Here is a 23454-nt window from a genome sequence, read left to right on the forward strand (position 1 = left end):
CAAGGAGAATGTATTTATGTCTGACTTATATAATTAAAAATTAATGAAAAGAAAAGCATGTAATTTTCTTAAACCATTTTATAGGACTTGTGTAACCCTGACATCAATCTAGAGAAGAATAGCACAAAATGGAAAGCTAAAGACTAATTTTACTTATGAACTGGAGGAAAAAAGTGAAAAATGATCTAGGACTATATTAAGAAATAATAGATCAGAGACTACTAAATACTACTCCTAAGTAGTATGATTTATCATAGGAATGCAACGATGAGTTCAGACAGGAAAGATTGAACTTCTCATCAGAAATAATACAAGTCATGGGACAATGGGATGACATCTCTAAAGTGCTGAAAGGTAAAAAGTCAGCCTGGAACACTAATCCAGCAAAAATGTCTTTCAAAAATTAAGGTGAAATCACTGAAGAAATCAAAGAGAAAATTTAAAAAAATTCCTGGAGGAAAATGAAAAAGAAAACCAAACGATCCAAAATCTAGGGGATGAAGCAAAATCAGGTCTAAGAGGGAAGTGTATAATGAAAGAAGGTTTTCAAGAGACAAGAAAAATCTCAAATAAACAACCTAACCTTACACCTAAAGGAACTAGAAAAAGAAGAACAAACATAACCCAAAGTGAGTAAACAGAAAGAAATCATAAAGATCAGAGCAGAAATAAATGATGTAGAGACTAGAAAAACAATAGAAAAGATCATTGAAGCTAGGAGCTGTTTCTTTGAAAAGATAAACATAGTTGATAAACCTTTAGCCAGCCTCATCAAAGAAAAAACAGAGAGGACCCAAACAAAGAAAATCAGAAATGAAAAAGGAGAAATTACAACTGACACCACAAAAATACAAAGGATCATAAGAGACTACTATGAACACCTATATGCCAATAAAATGGACAACCTAGAAGAAGTGGACAAATTCCTAGAAATGTACAATGTCCTAAAACTGAACCAGGAAGAAATAGAAAATACGAACAGACCAATTACCAGTAATGAAATTGAATCAGTAATAAACAAACTCCCAACAAACAAAAGCCCAGGACCAGATGGCTTCTCAGGTGAATTCTACTAAATATTTAGAGAAGAGTTAGCACCTATACCTTTCAAACACTTCAAAAAATTAAGGCAGAAGTAATGCTTCCAAACCCATTCTACAAAGCCAGCATCACCCAGATACCAAAACCAGACAAAATCAGGCCAAAAAAGAAAATTACAGCCCAATAGCCTCAAAAATTCTCAACAAAATATTAGCAAACTGAATTCAACACTATATGGAAAGGATCATACAGCATGATCAAGTGAGATTTATCCCAGAGATGCAAGGATGGCTCAATATCCACAAATCAATCAAAGTGATACACCCTATTAACAAACTGATGAAGGAAAATCATATGACCATTTCGATAGATGCAGTAGAAGCTTTCGACAAAATTCAATATCCATTTATGATAAAAACTCTCAACGAAGTGGGTATAAAGGAAACATACCTCAATGTAATAAAGACCATATATGACAAGCCCACAGCTAACATCATACTCAACAGTGGAAGGCTGAAAGTGTTTCCTCTAAGATCAGGAGTAAGACAAGGATGCCCACACATGGCACTTTTGTTCAACATAGTATTGTAAATCCTAACCACAGCAGTCAGAGAAGAAGAAGAAATAAAAGGAATCCAAACTGGAAAGGAAAAAGTAAAAGTGTCCCTGTTTGCAGATGACATGATACTATACATAATAAATTCTAAAGATGTCATCAAAAAACTACTAGGACTCATCAAGGGATTTGGTAAAGTTGCAGTATACAAAATTAATATACAGAAACCTGTTGCTTTTCTATATGCTAACAATGAACTATCAGAAAGGGAAACTAAGAAAACAATCCTGTTTGCAATTGCATCAAAAAGAATAAAATAGTTAGGAATAAATCTAACTAAGGAGGCAGAAGACCTGTACTTGGAAAAATTTAAGACACTGATGAAGAAAAGTGAAGGTGACACAAACAGATGGAAAGATACACAGTACTCATGGATTGGAGGAATTATTGTTAAAATGACCATACTACCCAAGGCAATCTACAGATTCAATGCAATCCCTATAAAAATACCAATGGGATTTTTTCATAGAACTAGAACAAATTCTAAGATTTGTATGGAAACACAGAAGACTTCAAATATCCAAAACAATCTTGATAAAGAAACAAAGCTGGATTTCAAACTATAATACAAAACTATGGTAATCAAAAAAACATGGTACTGGCACAAAAACAGACACATAGATCAATGGAACAGAATACAGAGCCCAGAAATGAACCCACACTTTAATGGGAAATTAATCTTTGACAAAGCAGACAAGAATATACAAGGGGAAAAAGACAACCTCTTTAATAAATGCTGTTGGGAAAACTGGATAGCTGTATGCAAAAGGGTCAAACTGGACTACCTTCTCACACCATGCACCAAAAGACTTCAATGTAAGACCTGTAACCATGAAACTTCTAGAAGAAAGCATAGGCAGTGTGCTCTTTGACATTGGTCTAGATAATATATTTTTGGATATTTCTCCCCAGGCAAGGAAAACAAAAGGAAAAATAAACAAATGGGATTACATCAAGCTAAAAAGCTTTTGCACAACAAAGGAAACTATCAACAAAACAAAAAGGCCACATACTGAATGGGAGAATATATTTACAAATGATATATCTGAGAAGGGGTTAATATCCAAAATATACAAAGAACTCATACAGCTCAACATCAAAAAACCCCCAAGCAACCTGATTAAAGAAATGACAGAGAATCTGAATAGACATTTTTCCACAGAAGATATACAGATGGCCAAGAGGTATATGAAAAGATGCTCAATATCACTAGTCATCAGGAAAATGCAAATCAAACCCACAAAGAGATATCACCTCACAACTTTCAGAATGACTATTAACAAATAACAAATAACAAGTATTGGCGAGGGTGTGGAGAAAAGGGAACCTTCATGTACTGTTGGTGGGAATGTAAATTGCTGCAGCCACTGTGGAAAAGAGTATGGAGATTCCTCAAAAATTAAAACCAGAACTACCATACAATCCAGCAGTTCTACTCTTGGGTATTTATCCAAAGAAAATGAAAAACACTAATTTGAAAAGACATGCACCCCTGTTTTCATCATAGCACTATTTACAGTAGGCAAGATATAGAAGGAACCTAAGCACCCATCCACAGATGAATGGATAAAGAAGATGTGGTTGCAATAGCATATTACTCAGCCATAAAAAAGAATGAAATCGTACCATTTCTGAAAACATGGATGGACCTAAAGGGCATTATGCTTAGTAAAATAAGTCAGACAGAGAAAGATACTGTATGATCTCACTTATATGTAGAATCAAAAAAATCAAAACAAATGAACAAATATAACAAAGCAGAAATAGAGTCAGAGATACAGAGAACAAACCAGTGGTTGCCAAAGGGGAGGGAACTGGAGAGAGGAGAGAAATAGGTGAGGGAGATTAAGAGGTACAATCTTCCAGTTGCACAGAATTAAATGAGTCACAGGTATGAAATGTACAGTGTGGGGAATATAGTCAATAACTATGTAATATCTTTGTATGGTGACATATTTGTTAACTAGATATCATGGTGATCATCTTGTAATATATAGAAATATCGAATCACTATGTTGTGTGATAGGACCTAACTTAGTGTTGTAGGTCAATTATACTTCAAAAACAAACAAACAAACATACTCATAGAAAAACATCAGATTTGTGGTTACCAGAGGTTGGGGTGTGGAGGGAGGGGGAATTGAATGAAGGCAGTGAAAAGGTATTGAACTGCCAATTATAAGAGAAATAAGTACTAGGGATCTAATATACAGCATGATAAATATAATTAACACGGCTTTATGTTATATATGAAAGTAAATCCTAAGAGTTCTCATCCCAAGGGAAAAAAAATATATTTTTCTATTTCTTTAATTTTGTATCTATATGAGATGATAGACGTTCACTAAACTTACTAAGGTAATCATTTCGTGATGTCTATAAGTCAATTATATCTCAATAAAACTGGAAGAAAAAAATTAAGGTGAAGTCAATATTTTTTTCAGTAAAACAGAAGCCACAATACTTTTGTTGTTAGCAGACCTTTACTATAAGAATTGTTAAAGTTTTTTAGGTAGAAGGAAAATCATATATTAGTAGGAAACTTAGGTCTACACAAAGGAATGAAAATCACCAGAAATGCTAAATACGTGAATAAATAAAAGTATTTTATTTCTCAGTTTCTTTAAAGATAATTCTTTAAAGATTATTGACCATTTACAGGAGAGAGATGGCTTGTAATTCCACCAGTTAAAACATGGTAATGGTTAAGTGGGGCAACAGCTTCAACTTTGTATCTGATCTTGTCATTTGTAGCAATATACGTGAGTGTCAGTGAGTGCAGAACTATCCAAATGATTCTGTGTGGCTCAGGTAAGGCACACAGGAATGCATAATTCATTCCATATACAAAGTTAGTACAGGAAATTTTTAATGCCCTTTATTATGTAAAATACTCTGTTGACCACAAGCAACTTATATTCCACTAGAAGAACCCCACAGTCTCAGCAGAGCTCACTGCGAGTTCTTCCCGTAAGCTCACTTTAAGTAATGTATTTAAGAAAGTCATTCCACTTTTGTAAATCAAACCCGAAATCTGCATCGCTTTTTCATTTAAATATTAACTCCACTAGGTGGAGGCATTTGCTCAGTTTTGTTGTTCGCACTACAGCAACCTGGGATAGCAAGTATAGTGAGCAGGGGAACAAGTCAGAAAGAAGGCAAAGCGCCCTTGTGCAAAGCCTGGTGCTTTGCCTTAACTTGGCAAATGTATCCATATTGCTACACAGAGTTCAGCAATTTGCTTTTAGTGTTTAGCAAAGCAAAGTAGCAAAGTTTTCTAGGTTGATGGTGTCTAATTTTTTTTTGTTAGAATAGTTGGAACTTTAAAATAGCCACCATGGGTTGTATAGATTATTAACCACGAATCTTAAGTTTTCTTATTTAATTCTGTTAGACAGTTCTTGCATTCAGCAGTGATGTAGTAAGGGTCTGTAACAATAAAATATATGCTGTTTTCTCTATATTTCAGACATTTCATGTTTAATGTAAGGATAATGTAATATGTTAATATACATATTTTTATGTAATACATAAGCCTTTATATTAGTAACTTCAAGTAAAATGTCACCTATTCAAGTTTTGGGGAAATGCTGTTCTTTTTTGAAGATGCTATGCAGTGACAAAAATGTGTGTGACAGTTCTTAAAGTAACTGAAATATAAAAGGTCTAAAGGACTGTGGGGAAATTTTTTTTTTTTTCAGTTTGAAGCTTCTTGTCATCTTCTTGGGTTTCTACTTCTCTGCTTTTATTGGTACCAACATTACATGGAAACAATATCTTTCTACTCAAATAGGAAATTCATCTGCCCTTTGTTTTGTATTTGAAGTTATAATGCTCTGTGTCATCAGTTAATTGACTTCAAGGAAGTAAGTCTCTGAAATGTTGAACTTGCTGAAAGCAACCCAATTTTCTTTTTGTGCAGTTGGTTTTTAAAAAGTCTTTCTTGTATAAATACTATTGTCTATAGTTTTATTGTTTTAAAGATACTTTATTACCTACAGCTGTTCTCATAAATTGATTAAAAACATTACAGACTTTTGTCCTGCAATCCCTTAGAGAAAATTTAGTGCTTGATGTTATTATTATTTTTTTTTCATCTTACATCTTTGGGAAAGGGATGACAAATCAGATGTTTATAAAACTATTGTTAGAAGGAATTCTAACTTTTCAATCTAATAGATCTTGTCTCATATTTAAATATTCCATTTGATTTTTCATTTAAAACAATTATTCAGTATACATTGGATAAAATAAGATGTCTCATTAATCCACAAATGTAACAATTGATTTTCTTTTTAGGATGAAGGCCTGGCCCGCCAGTTGGTGGAGCTAGGCTACCGCGGGACTGGAGAGGTGGTGAAAAGGGAAGATTTTGAAGCAAGGAAGGCAGCTATAGAGATTGCAAGGTTGGCTGAAAGAACTCAGAAAAAGTAAGTGTCCATGTTCCAAATGGATTTTATATTATATTGTAGAGTCTCTGGAAAAATCCAATTTTGTTGGCAGTGTTTTAATTTAGAAACATTGGTTGGAGCAGGTAGAACTTGGAATATTCCAAGCGTTTGTTCTGCAGATCAGGAACTGGAGGAACTGTGATATTGCGATAAAGCCACATGAAACTGGGAGCTACAAATTTAAAAATATAAATACCAAAATATGGCCATCATACCAATAAAGTCCTGTTTACGCATAGCTCAGTATTATTGGCTTTACACATTTATATACTAAAAGTATGAGTGACCTTTGCCTTAGAGTTCTTTGTACTTTCGAGGCCTGTAAATCTTTGGCTTCATTTATGTTCTCACATTTTTGTAGACATTGATTCATTGAACTCTATTTAAACGATCACTGGCTTTTGTTAATATGACTCATATGTGGTTATATAAAATATGAATCTAATAAAGTATGTTAGGAAAGAGATGTACACCTAAAGTGAACCGTATCAAACTAAGACAATCTGAAAAAGACTTGACAAAGTAATTATCTATTTACTTTTAAAAAATGAATGCTAAAGTTTTAAATGTTGGTGAGAAAAATTACTTAGAAATTGGTATATTATTCTTAGATAACATTTTAAAAAATACCCAGTAATTATGAGTAGAAGTCTCCCATGTATTTATTATAAAAATAACATTTGGTAGTGGAATGTGAATTGGTTCTGGGAATGTGCAATTTTAATTGATTGTTCCAGTGGTTCTTGTATTTCAGAACCCTAGAATATTGTCATTTAATACAGTAACCTTCAGTAATATACTAGTTTTCTATTGCTGTCATAACACATTACCACAAATGTAGTCGCTGAACACGACACAAACGTATTTATTCATAGTTCTGTAGGTCAGAAATCAGAGTACAGTGGCTCAGCTGGATTCCCTGCTACATATATCACAAAGTTAAAATCCTGGTGTTGGCTGGACTGAGTTCTTTTCTGGACACTCTGTGAATGAGTCTGCTTCCACCCTCATTTAGGCCAAATTCATTTCTTTGTGATTATAGGACTGAGGTCTCATTTCCCTGTCACCCGTCAATCTGGGGACTCCTCTTTGCTCCTGTAGGCTGCCCACATTCCTTCTCATGCTTTCCATGTGGCTGCCCGCCAGCAAGAATGGGTCAAGATCCTGCCAACCTTTAAATCTCTCTGACTTCTCCTTATGCAAGTCTTCCCTGACTCCAGCCACAGAAAAATCTCTCCTTCTGAGGGCTCATGTGATCACACTGGGTCCCTCTAGATAATCTAGGATAATCTCCCTATTTTAAGGTCTATAACCTTCATTACATCTGCAAAGTCCCTTGTGTCACGTACTGTAACATACTAATAGGATTAGGCATGGGGATCTTTGAAGGGGCCATTCTTCTTACCAAAGGTAAATTTATATAAAACTTCACTAGTTTATGCAACACAAGTATACTTGGCTTCTATTTGTAGAAAATTGAAATGATGCAAAATATATGTGTACATGTGATGTGTCATATAAAACATCAGGGGAGTCTTCTCTTTCTGTTTTTAATCAATAAATGTTTATCAGTCAGGAGCAGAAGTGTAGAGATTTTTGTGAGATTTTATAAGGAATTAATGTATATTCATATTTTATTAGAGATGTATCCTATTTTATATCAAGAGGAGTTGGTCATGTTTACAGTATAAATTCTATCCATGTACATGTTCATTTTGTGTTTGGCTCAAAATGAGTATTTATTCTATCGATAGTCTCTTTAACTGGCCAGAGCTGGAAGTCATCAGACTACTTAAGTGCCAGTCTTGGGAGACTAATCCCCACACAGAGCTGCTAGAATCGGAAAGCCTTTTCATCTGCGCATCTTCTCATCTGCCTTTGTAGTGGGATGGGCCCCATATGTTTCCTCTTTCCTTCCCTGCCAGGTCCATTGTAGTGTTATTGGCAGCAGGGCCAGCAGAGTGTGGACACCAAATATGTCCTGTGCCTATATTTGCTTGAGGATCACTTTGAAAATATGCATGAACATGTGACTGCCCGCCAACTGGTACCAACTTGGAAACACGTGATTCTACTATCAGATTATCTTAAATTCTCTAATGTGTGGGTGAGCAGCCCCAAGCAGATCACAATCCTCTTCACTAGCAATCATAGAGCACCCGTTTCAAGAAGTGCTGGCACCTAAGAGTATGTCACTTACTTAGAATAGTTTCATAGATAAAAAGGGTCTGGTTAAAGATATTGGGAGGGGGTATTTTGATAAGTATTTTGCCAGAAGAAGTCATAAAGTGAAAAAAATTATTTTGACCCTTTATTTAGTCATTCACTTCACAAATACTCATAGACAACCATACGCCATTAGGCACTATGCTAGGTGCTGGGGATACAATAGAACATAAGACTTAGTCCCTGACCTCAAGAAATTTGAGGGTTAGATAAATGAAAGACAGTTACGTTGCTGGTGGGAGTATACAATGGAAAATAGTTTGGCAATTCTTCAAATAGTTAAACATAGAGTTACCATATGACCCAATAATTCCACTCTTAGATGTATATCCAAGGGAATTGAAAACAGAGGTCCACTTAAAAACCAGTGTTCCTAGCAACGTTATTCATAGTAGCCATAAAGAAGCAACAACCCAAATGTCCACCAACTGATGAATGGATTAAAAAATGTGGTACATAGATAAAATGGAATATTATTTAGTCATAAAAAGGAGTGAAGTACTCTTACCTGCTACAACATGGGTAAACCTTGAAAACATTAGGCTTAGCAAAAGAAGGCAGACAAAAAGATTGTAAATTGTATAGTCCCATTTATATAAAATATTCGGAATAGGTAAATCCATAGGGACAGAAAGTAGATTTGTGGTGGCCAAGGGCTGGAAGGAAGAGTGAAAGAAGAATGATTGCTAATGGGTATGGAGATTCCTTCTGAGGTGATAGAGTGTTCTGGAATTAGATATGGGTGATGACTGCACAACTTTGTGACTATACTAAGAGCCATTGAATTGTATACCTTAAAAGTTTGAATTTTATGGTATGTGAATTATATCTCAATTAAAAAAGGCAGTTACAACTGAAGATAACATATGCTATCATAGGTGTTGTGGCAACACCCTAAAGTAATACTAAGTCAAGATTTGAAGGATGTGGAGAACAGGGAAGGCTCTTCTTAAGGCATGACTGCTAAATTTACCTTTAAAGGATAAGTAGGAGCCAAGCAGGCAAACAAGGGTATGAAAATGGACACATTTACTTTGCCTCAATTCTATAAATTTTTCTTCTTCACAAATCATTCTCTCTACCTCTTTGTTTTAACTTGTGCCTATTCCCTTGCTAAGACTTTTTCCCCCCTAAAGTTGTGCCAGCTAGAGGCCACTCATTTCCACGTGTACTGGATTTGTGGTGGTGGCAATGGTGGTGGTAGGTGGGCTCTGCATTCTCCTAGCTTCTTCAAGCTTTGCTTCAAAGCCATCTCTGCTTCACTATCATGTAAACAGCATCTCTCATCTCTCTTACCCTGAGATTCATGCCAGCTGGGTTTAGTAGCCACAAGGCAGAGACTATAAAGTTTGGAAAGAAGGGATGGGATAAGTTTAGCTGGTGGTCACTGAGGTAGCTCCTATCATAAGTCCTGGAGAATTTCTGTTTGTAGTGAGAAGTTCAGTTGATTTCTATGGGTGATGGAGAGATAGACTTTGACTGCACAGAAGTTGAATATTGGGTTCTTGGGATCTAGTTAGTAGTTGTAACTGAGTCATCTCTCAGGTGGAACACTTTCCTGGACGAGCTTGTAAGACCATTGGCCTCTTCACTTTGGGTCAGCTTATCTTTGTAGGAGATGAATTAGCACTTCTTAAAACTGCTTCTGAGATAATGACCTTATTTTACTGAAACACAGAATCTGAAACATAGATGGAATAAATGGCAGCCCTGATGGAACTGATAATTATACTGCTTGGTTGTTGCTATCTTCTCAAGAGACTTTGTGATGAGCCTTTGGGAATTCTTGTAAAGTGAGCTTGACAGGAGTCTCAGATGCTGAATATATAGGGATCCCTGTGATCCTTTTTGCTGAAATGAAGAGGGTATCTGTGGTGATTAAGGAGAAGGCTCTTGTGTCCTTTTATCCTCTGGTACATCTGGGACTAAATTTTAAAAGTTGGACAAGTCCCCAGCCTTTTTTATTCTAGCCAATCTAGTCAGTTTATCAACTGTCAACTATTTCTGGTGTGACTGGAGTATTCTTCTTCAATTTGTTTTTAAAAATAGGAGGTGGAAGTATCTATTAATTGATAACATGCTCTTTTAATTTTATGAAGATGAAGTTGGATAAAAGGCCAAAATTTGTTTCATGTAAAATGACTTTACTCCATTCACTTTATGATCAAAAGTGAATACCATATGCTAGTGAATTAAATGAATTTCTGTAAGTTTAAAATGTTCTGCTAGATAAAATCTGGCTTCTGTGAAATGGTTTCAACTTTTTGGTTTGTTTCAAATATTTTATGTTTTAAAAGTTATTCTGATACATTTTATAGCTCTTAAACAAAAAATATGGAGTTGTGTCTTGTCACAGACTAGCTGCTCCAGGAAGCAGACAGTGAGGGTTAAGAGTGCAGAAAGTTTGATGGGGACGTAACACCTGTGAAAGGAAAAGTGAGGAAACAGGACTAAGCAGGGTCAGAATCTTGATGCCAAAGTTTCAGAGACTCTCCCAGCACAGTGGAAAGCTCCAGGGTAAAGGCTGTCCATTAAAGAAGTCCCACATTGGGTGAAATGTTCAGGCCCTGGTACCTCTTCTGTGCCCAGTCATTGCCTGAGGGCTGCCCCCAAAAGTGTGATCTCAGCTTGAAACTGAGGCAGACCCTGAAAATGTTCACAGCTGGAGGCTGTCAGCTCAGCAACTCCTCACAGCCAGGCAGAGAGGCCTTTCTCCAAGGGGTATCTGAGTGATGTGTCCATATGCCTGCCACAGTTCGCCCCTTGTGACATACAGATCCATTTTGTGCATGCAGGGAGCAGTTCTTCCAGAGCACCAAGGGCCTTTCTCCTGGGCAGGATACTCAGAAGAGGAAAGTTAGTCCCCAACACTGCTGTTGGTCTGGAGGCCAGAGGTGGTTCTCATCATCTCCTTCTTCCATTAACCATCCTAAATCCTCTGCCTTCAGCTGTCACCTCTCTGAGTCTCAATCATAAGATGGTGGAGGCCCTGGTAATCCTACTGTCCTTAGGCTGGGGTTGTTGCATTTCTCATTCTCATTTAAAACTCTATAAGGGAGTACCAAGAGGTAGCTAGGTGGGCCGCTCGAGTTTGTCACTTGTTACTCTCTACCCCCATTCTGTAACAACAGTCCTATCTCTCTTGCTGATCAGCAGCAATTACTCTTCACAAGATAGTGTCTCTCTGTCTTGCCTGCTGTTCCCTGGGCACAAGACGCTCAAAGTGCTCACGTGGCAGCCATAGTTTGTAGTTCAGTGAGACACTTGCTGTTTTCCCTGGTGAGAGTGTTCTAAAAGATGGCGCCCTATCCTTGAACAATATTGCCTCTAAGCTGGTGATTCAGCTGTGCCTTAAGTGGACCATTCCAACACTTTCAGGCTGACAGCTTCTGATGGGGCACTGTGTGATATGGCCGGAAGATCCCATGGTCATGAGCTCTCTCCCACACCTTTTTTGTTGTATAGCAGGTTCCCTGGTTGGGATGCTATGCTGTGTTGTATTCCATGCCTGTGGATCAGGCATTTTGTAAGTACCCAGATAGTGGGACCAACTAAGACCAAGGAGGCAGAAAAGGCACACTCATATCTGGAATAGGTAGATATTCCTGTGGGAATGAACTGTTGTCCCTTCTTGGTTTATAAAAAGGACCCAGTGTAGTCAGATTGAGTCCATTGTTCTCCTTGAGGAATAATGACCTACTAGGGGCTCAACATTGGTCTCTGTTGCTGGCAAATTGGACATGGAGAAGTAGAAGTAGCTAGACTGGCCTTGGTAAGTGGGAGTCTATTCTGTTGGGTCCTTGGATAACCTTCATCTGCTCTACATTGTTCATGTGTCCATCATGCTATTATTGAGAAGACTGCTGACAAGGCTGGCTGACATCGACTGGCTGAGCCCTTTTGTCTGTTTGGGTTGTTTAGTGCATCATTTTTGGTGGGTGTTATAAAAATCTTCACACTTGTACTCATTCCCCTATGTCCATCCACGTGACTCAGACATTCCTAGTCTCCACCTTTTTGCTTCACAGTTTCCTGCTCAGCCAGCCAGTCCATTCACCATTGCTTATGAGTCTCTTCTAATCTTTGGGACATTTCTTTTTCCTTATCCTTCTACACAAAGTGGGTGATCAGATGTGTCACCCGAAGTTCTGCCCATTTGGGAAAGTTTTTCTTCCCTACTGTAATTTAAGGCCATCCTTGAATTTTATGGGTTGAAATGTGTTCTCCAGCAAAGGTATGTTGAAATCCTAATGGCCAGTACCCTAGCATGTGACCTGATTTGGGAATAAGATCATTGCAGATATTTGGATCAACGATCCCTGGGTGGATCCATGGACACAGTGGACCTATTATAAACCAACCCTTGGCCAGGATTCCATGTGTTATCCTACCCTCCTATGCCTTCACTCTAATAGTGGGACCATGGTGTTGCTTTGGATCTCCAGATACCAATCTCAGCTATGACCCTGCACCCAATACTCTATCAACTATCTGGCTATTCTCCTTTCCTTAGTATCTACTCATTTAAGTAAATGGTTAAAGATTCCTTGGGGGAAGAACAGAGGGAATCATTGCAATGGATAATTGATATAGTGTTACAGGTCTATTCCTCTAGCACAGGGTAACTTCTTTAGTCAGCAGGTTCCTAGTCTGAGAACTGGATCAGGTAGAGATACTGGGCAACACATCCTGACTTTCTATTGTGATGGCTGCCTTCAACCTCAGATAATTAACTTTGATTTCTTGTTGTGATACAGATTGAGTAGTACCTTTGTTGACCGCCTATCTATTTTGCCTCAAGGGATGTTGTGTTCAATAAACCAACTTCATGACTTTCAAGGTTAGGGTCCTTGACTCTGAGCTTGTTGGTCTTTATAATAATTACAAGTCCCTGGATTCTTGAGGTTTAGCTCCACTTCTGAGCCTGCAATATATGGTACTGGTAAATGCTCACTCTCAACTAGTTGGATATTGTAACATTACTGAGATTACACACTGAATTTTTCCTCCTTTCCTCCCTCCTTCCCTCTGCCTCTCTTTCACCCTTTTTTTCCTTCTCTTTCTCTCTCCCTCCCTCCCTTTCTGTCCAACAAGCAAGCAATTACAGATGGTGTTGATATTTCCAAGGAACATCATATTATCTGTATCTATCTATCTATCTGTCTGTCTGTCTACAGGTGTATCCATATTATTCTTTAGTTGAGTACTTATATGAACGTGCTCATAAGTGCAATTAATTCTGCCTCAGAGAGTAAATGGACCCATTGCTTAGATGAATTGATTATTTTTGTATTTGGCAAGTTGTTAACATTGCCACATTTATAGATCTTAGCCTATTTGAGCTTAAAATAAATCTAAAAATAGTCACAGAGAAAACTATGTAGACAAAATCCAATATTGATAACAGTTCAGCTAATGATTAATCAAAAGCAAATGAAATTCACATGTTTAAAAACGTTATAGTCCTTTTCTTCAGAATATTATTTAGATTTGTTTCTTTTGTGTTCTTAATTTAGCTCTTGATTTAAATTGTGTTGATTCATTCAATACTCATTCATAGTCCCTTTGTAGGCAAATTCAAGGATTTCTTCTCAGATTCACTTTGCTTGGTTGATGTCTACTGATGCCTTTAACAGCAATTTGGAATTATCCATTTCTTGAAATGTTCCCTTTGAATTTTATTACCTTTAACCTCCCATTTTCTTCTATTTGCTGTTGTCCACTATCTTTGCTGTATCTTCTTCCTTCTCACTAATTTGGATCTCTCCCAAAGGACAGTTCTTTGTTTTTTTTCACCCTTTTTAATACTCCACTATTTTCATATATCAACCACTTTTACGTTTCCAGTTTTCCTGTGTCAGATCTCCAATCCTGATTTCTTTCTTGGGTTTTTAACTCCATGTTTGTTTTAATACTGTGTTGTCAAACCAATACCAAAATAGTAAAATAAAGTCTCATTATTGTTCCCTTACAGATCCACTCCCCATAAAAAAATTCCATTTTTTAATGCCAGTAATACCATTTTTTAAAAAACTCTATAGGCGTTATATTTTACAATATCTTCAAAGTCTACTTGTGAGCAATTCTAAAAGGCAATTAACAGTGGATTTCTGTTGACTCCTTTGTTCACATTTGCTCCTACGTTCATACATTTTTCACTCTACTTACACGTTGCTAATCCAATTTTTCTTCAGATTGACTTTTATTGCGATGTCTTACCTGATTGCTCAATCTCAACTTTCTTCATTCTCTAATACCATGCTGCCTGATCATACATCTGTGAAACAGCTTTCAAAATGTCTCTTTCCTCCTGTCCCTTCCTCATTCCATTCCTTCCTCTTTCTATCAGCATCTAAATATGCATCTCTATAAAAGAATATGAGGTATGAATATGAGTTTACAAGGGAAATAGGAATATCTCATAGCAACAAGACTTTAAAAGGTAGAGAAGAAAAAGTAAAGGTGGAAGAAATGCAGTGAAGCTGAGGTTGAGCTTAGTGCCCAAAATGTATGCCAGATTTGGGAAGATAATGCAAAGAGGTAAATATTTACATTACATAATTCATTATGTCGACCTGGAGCAACAAAACCATTGACAAAAAGTGTAGATATTCCTGGTTCTGAGAGCTGTAGGGAAGGGAAAAATTTCTTCGACCCATTTAGGGTCCCTGGATGCATCTGAAAATTGAATTCACAAACACATTAGCAGGAGAAAAGGATAAAAATTTATTTAATATAAGTTTTACATGATACAGGATCCTTCAAGAGGAAATAAAGACCTAAAGAAACAGACCTGAGTATTTTATACTAGGTTTGATGAAAAGTGGACAGTTATCAAGGAATATAACAGGTTAAGGAGTATGAGGTAATTATAGTAAACTGGGGGAAACTTAGCAAGGCCTGTTTGTTAGGATTCTTCTTGGCATTTCTTTGTCCTCAGAGAAGTGATGATTGTTCAATATCTGCAAATCAATCAGTGTGATACACCACATTAACAAACTGAAGAATGAAAGCCATATGATCATCTCAATAGATGCAGAAAAAGCTTCTGATAAAATTCAACATCCATTTATGATAAAAACTCTCCAGAAAGTGGGCATAGAGGGAACCTACCTCAACATGGTAAAGGCCATATATGACAAGCTCACAGCTAACATCATACTTAATAGTGAAAAGCTGAAAGCATTTCCTCTAAGATTATGAACAAGACATGGTTGTCTACTCTCTCTCCACTTTTATTCAGCATAGTTTTGGGAGTCTTAGCCACAGCAATCAGAGAAGAAAAAGAAATAAAAGGAGTCCAAATTGGAAAAGAAGAGGAAGTAAAACTGTCACTGTTTGCAGATGACGTGATACTATACATAGAAAATCCTAAAGACTCTACCAGAAAACTACTAGAGCTCATCAATGAATTCAGTAAAATTGCAGGATGCAAAATTAATATACAGAAATCTGTTGCATTTCTATACACTAGCAATAAAAGTTCAGAAAGAGAAATTAAGGAAACAATCCTATTTACCATTGCATCAAAAAGAATAAAATACCTAGGAATAAACCTACCTCAGGAGGCAAAAGACCTGTCCTCTGAAACTATAAGATGCTAATGAAAGACATCAAAGATGATACAAAAAAATAGAAAGATACACCATGTTCTTGGATTGGAAGAATCAGTATTGTCAAAGTGATTATACTACCCAAGGCAATCTAGAGATTCAGCACAATCCCTATCAAACAGTCAATAGCATTTTTCACAAAACTAGAACCAAAAATTTTTAAATTTGTGTAGAAACACAAAAGACCCCAAATAGCTAAAGCAATCTTGAGGGAAAAAAAACAAAACAGAGCTGGAGGAATCAGGCTCCCTGACTTCAGACTATACTACATTGCTACAGTAATAAAAATAGTATGGTACTGGCACAAAAACAGAAATATAGATCAATGGAACAGGGTCAAAAGCCCAGAGATAAACCCACGCACCTATGGTCAATTAATCTATGACAAAGGAGGCAATGAAGAAAAAACAGTCTCTTCAATAAGTATGCTGGGAAAACTGGACAGCTACATGTAAAATAATGAAATTAGAACATTTTCTAACACCATACACACAAAAAAACTCAAAATGGATTAAAGACCTAACTGTAAGACTGAATACTATAAAATTCTTAGAGGAAAACATAGGCAGAACACCCTTTGACATAAATCATAAATCTTTTTGGATTTGTCTCCTAGAGTAATGGAAAGAAAAACAAAAATAAACAAACTGGCCCTAACTAAACTTAAAAGCTTTTGCACAGCAAAGGAAATCATAAACAAACAAAAAAAGCCAGCCTACAGAGTGGGAGAAAATATTTGCAAACACTGTGACTGACAAGGGATTAATCTCCAAAATATACAAACAGCTCATACAGCTCAATATCAAAACCAAACAACCCAATCAAAACATGGGAAGAAGATCTAAAAAGACATTTATCCAAAGAAGACATACAGATGACCAGGAGGCACATGAAAAGATCACTAATTATTAGAGAAATGCAAATCAGAACTACAATGAGGTATCACCTCACACTGGTCAGAATGGCCAACATCAAAAAGTCTACAAATAATAAGTGCTGAAGAGGGTGTGGGGAAAAAGAAACCCTCCTACGTTGTTGGTGGGAATGTAAATTGGTACAGCCACTATGGAGAAAAGTATGGAGGTTCCTTAAAAAACTGAAAATAGAGCTACCATATAATCTTGCAGTTCCACTCCTGGGCATATATCCAGAGAAAAACATCATTCGAAAAGATACATATACCCCAATGTTTATAGCAGCACTATTTACAATAGCCAAGACATTGAAGCAACCTAAATGTCTGTTGACAGATGAATGGATAAAGAAGATGTGGTATATATATATATATATATATATATATATATATATATATATATATATATAAAATATATCTATATATATAAAATATATCTATATATATTTTAATATATATATATATATACACACACACACACAGTGGAATATTACTCAGCCATAAAAAAACAATGGAATAAAGCCATTTGTAGCAACATGGATAGACCTAGAGATTGTCATACTGAGTGAAGTAAGTCAGACAGAGAAAGAGAAATATCATATGATATCACTTATATTTTTGTGGAATCTAAAAAAAAGACGCAAATGAACTTATTTACAAAACAGAAATAAACTCACAGACATAGATAACAAACTGATGGTTGCCAAAGGTGGGGGAGAGGTAAATTAGGAGTTTGGGATTAACATATACACACTACTATATATAAAATAGATAACCAACAAGGACCTACGGTATAGCACAGGAAACTCTACTCAATATCTTGTAATGACCTATAATGGAAGAGAATGTAAAAAAAAATTATATATTCATATATATATATCTGAATCACTTTGCTGTACACCTGAAACTTACACAACATTGTAAATCAACTATATTTCAATAAAAATTTAAAAAGAATACCAAGAACATTGAAGGTATTTGTTTCAGAAAGCAAAGCTGATGTCATGCTTCCCAGTCCCTTTTTAATTTAAGGACCTCAGAACACAGAGTTTATCTGATTGTGCTCTTCTTTCCATTGCATGCTATTTCCATGAGTCCTTACTAGGCTCCTCTTTAATGAAAAAATTTTAATGTTTTCCTTCTTTATCCCCCATTTTTCATTGCACTTCTCTTCCTCCTAATATACCTACCCTAGAATATTTAATTTATTTCCCGCGCTTTCTTCTTTTCATACATTTAAATGTATGCTTTCTAGAAAAATCATGTTTAAATTTTTGCAGAAATATGAATTGCACTATATATACTATATTTCTTATAATTTGTTAGTAGTTTATTTGGGGCAGTGGGATTTCAATGTAGGTATTCCTATCATTTGCAAATAATGATATCATATTGTTTCTTCCAATTATTTCGCTTAATTTGTTTTTCTTTTTTTAATTGTCCTTGTGAGGCACTCAAGTACATGGGTCAATGGGAATGTTGATAGTGGGCTTTCTTATATTGTTCCTGATTTTAAGGGGATGGGTCTACTATTTCCCTGTTTATAGTGGTGTATGTGTGTGTGTGTGTGTGTCCGTGCACGTGTGTGTGTGTGTACACATGCGTGTGTTTGTATGTGTTTGACCTGGAAATTTCCCTTCTATATTCAGTTTACTGAGATAGACGATCATATGGGTTTTTTTCCCCCTTTATTAAAGTGGAGAAAGATACTTAAGGTTTTTCTAATACTGAACTATCCTTGCATTCCTGGTATAAACTTAAGTTGGTCAGGTTTCTTATTCATTTTTGGACTCAGATAATAGCAACTTATCTGGATTGTCTCTTGGATTTTTCTACCAATATTACCTGTTAATCACTTTATTTGGTATCACCTTAACAAACTAACTCTTCTCTTCAGGACTTTCCCTTCTAACCATCTCCCTATTTCATTCCCCTACCTCTCCCCTCTGGGGTTAAATCAATCTTTTATAAGCCCCATTTTAAGAGTCTAAGGATTTTTTAAAAACACACTTAATTAACATAGGTCTGGTCCTCATGGAACTAAGGAACAAGGCAGTCCCCAGCTGTTTCTAAATCCATAGTCCAGGCAAGGGACCTGTGCTTGGAATGGACAAAAACCCCAGCAGAAAATCAGTGGTATCTGAGGGATGAAGGATAAATAGAATACTTTTTGGTTTTAACTGTACCAGGGGAACAGGGATGAGTAGAATGATAAGACTTTGGCAGAAAATGTTTATTTGAAGACAGGGGCTTGATTCTGTCATTAAGAAATCAAGATCTACTACCTGGGTAACTCATTGGCTAACGGAGCTAGTTAGAGGCATTTTTACTTTCTGCCTCGATTGTTTAATTGATAATGAAAATAGCTGACATTATTGAACACATAATAACATTCAGATATTTAGTACTAAAATGCTTTTTTTAGTATTTACTTATTAAAACCATTTCATGGATGATGAAATTGGGCACAGAGAAATCAAGAAACATGGCCAAAGTCCTTCAGTTGGTATGTAGCTGAAGATTTAAATCTAGGCCAGAGCCCACAGTGGTTTTCTAGTTTAAGAATTGATTACTAGAGATTTTTAAACATTTTCTAAGTATCATGCCTTAAGTGAGAAGTTTAATGAGTCTTAACCTGATTATTACAAGTTATTAGGTAAAAAATTTGGATAAAGAAATGGAATGATTTAAGTAAATCTGTGGCATGTAGCTTTTTGCTATCTTTATTAATTTGAATGAAGTTTTAAAACTAAATTCAAGCCCATGAAAGTGTTCATTTTTTATCAAGTCATTGAATAATTTACTATGTTAACGATCTATTAATTCCTTTAACCCCTGGTTACTGTATTTATTATAATAGGTTAACATTGAATGGTATTAAGATTGAAACTGGAGAACCTAAAAAATGCTTATGTTCTACACACACACACAGAACACACACACACGTATTCTCTCTTTCCCTTTTCTTCCTCTCCCTTTCTCTTTTAATGTGTTTAGAGTCACTACTGAGTGAAAATAAGTAAATGGAACAATAGCTATTTTCCACATTGCTATATGTTGCTCTCAAGTTTTTTAGCATATTCGATTAACTAGTTTGCTTAGTTGACAAATTATTTTTCTTTTTTGTTTTAGTTTTTATTTGATGAGAAAATTCTTTATAACCATCAAACCATATATTTGATCTGAGAAGGATAGCAAAACCTCACTACAATGGTCCTTTCATCTACTTAGAGTTAGAAATGTTCATTTCCAGTAATCAATGTATAATAAGGAGAGGTGTCAGGAGCAGGATAAACAGAGTTTCTTCCAGTTTCTCATGAGTCAGTTCAGTACCTCGTAAACACCCTTGTTTTCCTCAAACATATTTTCAAGGGTAATTGCAAACATCCATTGAGAAAATAAAATATATATTTTATATATATATATATAAAACATTTCATATATATGAATTCAGATAATGATTTCTAAAATTTTATACTATGAATTTTATTAGCATCAGTATTAATTTTAGAGACAGGTAGTAAGCATTAAGTTCTTTCCAGTGTACAGAATCCTACTAGTAGAATTATCCCAATCAAGATGATTGTAAGTGATCTTTTTCAATTAAAATGTTGAAATAATTTCCAGATGTGAGCTAATTTCTTTACTTGACACAACTTATACATTTTAGAAAACATAGATTTTCTTTTAAACCAGAGGGGTTTTTTGTTTGTTTGTTTTTGCCATAACATTAAATGATTGTATGGCACATCTTTGAAACAAATTATCATCATAAAGCTACTAGATTTTTAACATTAAAATTTAATTTCCCTATTTGTTGGGCTAATGTTATGACTTTTTTTTTTTTTTTTTTTTTTTTTTTTTTTGCGGTATGCGGGCCTCTCACTGTTGTGGCCTCTCCCGTTGCGGAGCACAGGCTCTGGACGTGCAGGCTCAGCGGCCATGGCTTACGGGCCCAGCCGCTCTGCGGCATGTGGGATCTTCCCGGACCGGGGCACGAACCCGTGTCCCCTGCATCGGCAGGTGGACTCTCAACCACTGCGCCACCAGGGAAGCCCTGTTATGACTTTTTAATTTTGGACTTTAGTTTATATATTATCTTTTTCTTTATATCTGTATGTTGAATGATATATACATATATCACAGAACAAGAATATATACATATATATGTATTTAAAAACAAACTTTCATGGCAGTGAATAGTTTGACAGTATAGTGATCTGAGTATATTTTGTGTATAATATAGTAATAATAGTTAGTAGTATTGTAGCTATCATTTGCTGATATGTGCCAGGCACCATAGATCATTTTATGTGTTTTAACTTATTTAATGTTCACAACCACCTTCGTGGATATAAGTATCTCCGTTTTACAGTGGAAAAACTCAGTACATAGAGTTTATATACAAGTTTAAACAACCATTAAGAGGCAGATGTAGGATGAAGCGCAAGCAGTCTGGTGTTAGAGCCTGGATTCTTAACTACTACACTCCTTGCCTCATGTAATGAAATATGTCATTAAATGCCATATCCTCAGTACATAGTCTCTCCCTTATATTCAGTACATTACGCTGTGTATTCTTAATCACGTATGTCTTATGACCAAGGTAATACTAAAGTGAAATTATAAGCACCAAGTACCACCTGATAATATTGGATTTGAAACAGAATTCACGAAATGCGAAGGTTTATCTTTATCAGAATCCAAGTAGCTTGTTTAATTCACTTTAAGTAGCAAATTGGGCAGTAGAGCTTTTTGATGACTAAACTTCATGTCCTTAATATGTTTACTTTAACACAATATTAAATCAGTTCTGAAAAGGTGCAGGTGTGTTTGGGTAGCTTTTCTCTCTTAGTAGTGAATTTGTAACATTAGCAAAAATGTTTTTGCACCTGGATTTGGACAGCGATAACAGACTTTCTCAGCCTAAGAATAAATTTGGACTCCTTAAATTTTTTTTTCTATGATTGAAAAATAGTCTAAATCTAAATAATTTTGGAAAACCCTGCAGCAATAAATAAATAAAATTTGTTTACATAGGTGCAACAAAACATTTCCTTTTAATAGGAATTGTTTCTACTTGTAATAAGTTAATAATCTTCAAGCAAAAGGGGCTAGAGGCAGTAACTTGTTTGTGGAGTCCAAGGCTGTTACGCATAGGTTTAAAAGGATCCTGCTCTTTTGAATCCTTTTCCTCTTTTATTTCAATATTAACTGACAGTTTTGATTTGTTTCTTTTGTGAACATGAAGCTTGTTCCTGATATAGACTCTGCACTAGCTGTTCTTTTTGTTTGGAAAACTCTTCTGCCTGATTGATCATTATGTGGCCGGCTTCTTTATGTTATTCAGATCACAGTCCGTATCTCAATATCTCAATAGAGGTATCCCCAGACTGTCAATCTAATCTGGCCACAGTCATTTGCTTCAACATTGCTCTATTTTATTCTTCTCTGAGGTCAAAAACTTCACAGGTTGGACTTCCCTGGTGGCCCAGTGGGTAAGAATCCACCTGCCAATGCAGGGGACATGGGTTCGAACCGTAGTCCAGGAAGATCCCACATGCCACGGAGCAACTCAGCCTGTGCGCCACAACTACTGAGCCTGCGCTCTAGAGCCCACGAGCCACAACTACTGAGCCCGTGTGCCACAACTACTGAAGCCTGCGTGCCTAGAGCCTATGCTCTGCAGCAAGTCAAGCCACCGCAATGAGAAGCCTGCGCACTGCAATGAAGAGTAGCCCCCTCTCGCTGCAACTAGGGAAAGCCTGAGTGCAGCAACGAAGACCCAATGCAGCCAAAAATAAATAAATAAAAATAAATTAAAAAAAACAAACTTCATAGGTTTTTGTTTGTATTGATTGATTGATATATGCAGTCTTTCTCCTCAGCAACATGTAAGCTCTGTATGAACAGGCGTTTTTCTTTTGCTCACCACTGGCTCACCAAAGTCAGCCTTAGTGCCTGATAGATAGTAGGTTCTCAACTACTAGTTGAATAAATGACTTTTTGATTCAGGACTTGAGAGTGCCAGGTACTGGATGTATTATGGACAAGGTAGCAGTAAAATGATTTGTCATTCAATTTGCAACACTAATGTTTATCCAGCATTGACAATGGAGTCCCAGAAATGGCACCCAAGAGCTTCACCCGAGTTCAGAAACTTAACACACGCACTTTGAACCTACATTATCAAAATAAATCACACTGCCAAAACCTATACCTCCATATATCTTTTAAAAACTTACATCTGGGCTTCCCTGGTGGTGTGGTGGTTGGGAGTCCACCTACTGATGCAGGGGACACGGGTTTGTGCCCCAGTCTGGAAAGATTCCGCATGCCGCGGAGCGGCTGGGCCCGTGAGCCATGGCCGCTGAGCCTGCCCGTCCGGAGCCTGTACTCCGCAACAGGAGAGGCCACAACAGTGAGAGGCCCGCGTACTGCAAAAAAAAAAAAAAAAAAACCCCAAACTTACGTCTATGTGCAATTAGGTACTTAGGCAAATTGCTCCTAATTTAGATTGTGAATCAATGGCAATGATTAACAAGTCAATGGTTAAGTAACAATTATATGTAATATATAATATATATAATATAT

General features: G+C 36.2%; 1 protein-coding gene across 1 annotated transcript in view; it reads left to right on the forward strand.

Moving 5' to 3' along the window:
* The window catches only part of CFAP299 (cilia and flagella associated protein 299), a 622812-nt gene that overhangs the window by 12312 nt on the left and 587046 nt on the right, over positions 1 to 23454 (forward strand). Inside the window, exon 2 of the mRNA XM_030877981.2 lies at positions 5957 to 6087. Within this exon, the coding sequence (XP_030733841.1) occupies positions 5957 to 6087 (131 nt within the window). The remainder of the gene's footprint in view (positions 1 to 5956; positions 6088 to 23454) is intronic.

The sequence above is a fragment of the Globicephala melas genome, chromosome 5 (genome assembly GCF_963455315.2).
Source record: "Globicephala melas chromosome 5, mGloMel1.2, whole genome shotgun sequence".
Lineage (NCBI taxonomy): Eukaryota > Metazoa > Chordata > Mammalia > Artiodactyla > Delphinidae > Globicephala > Globicephala melas.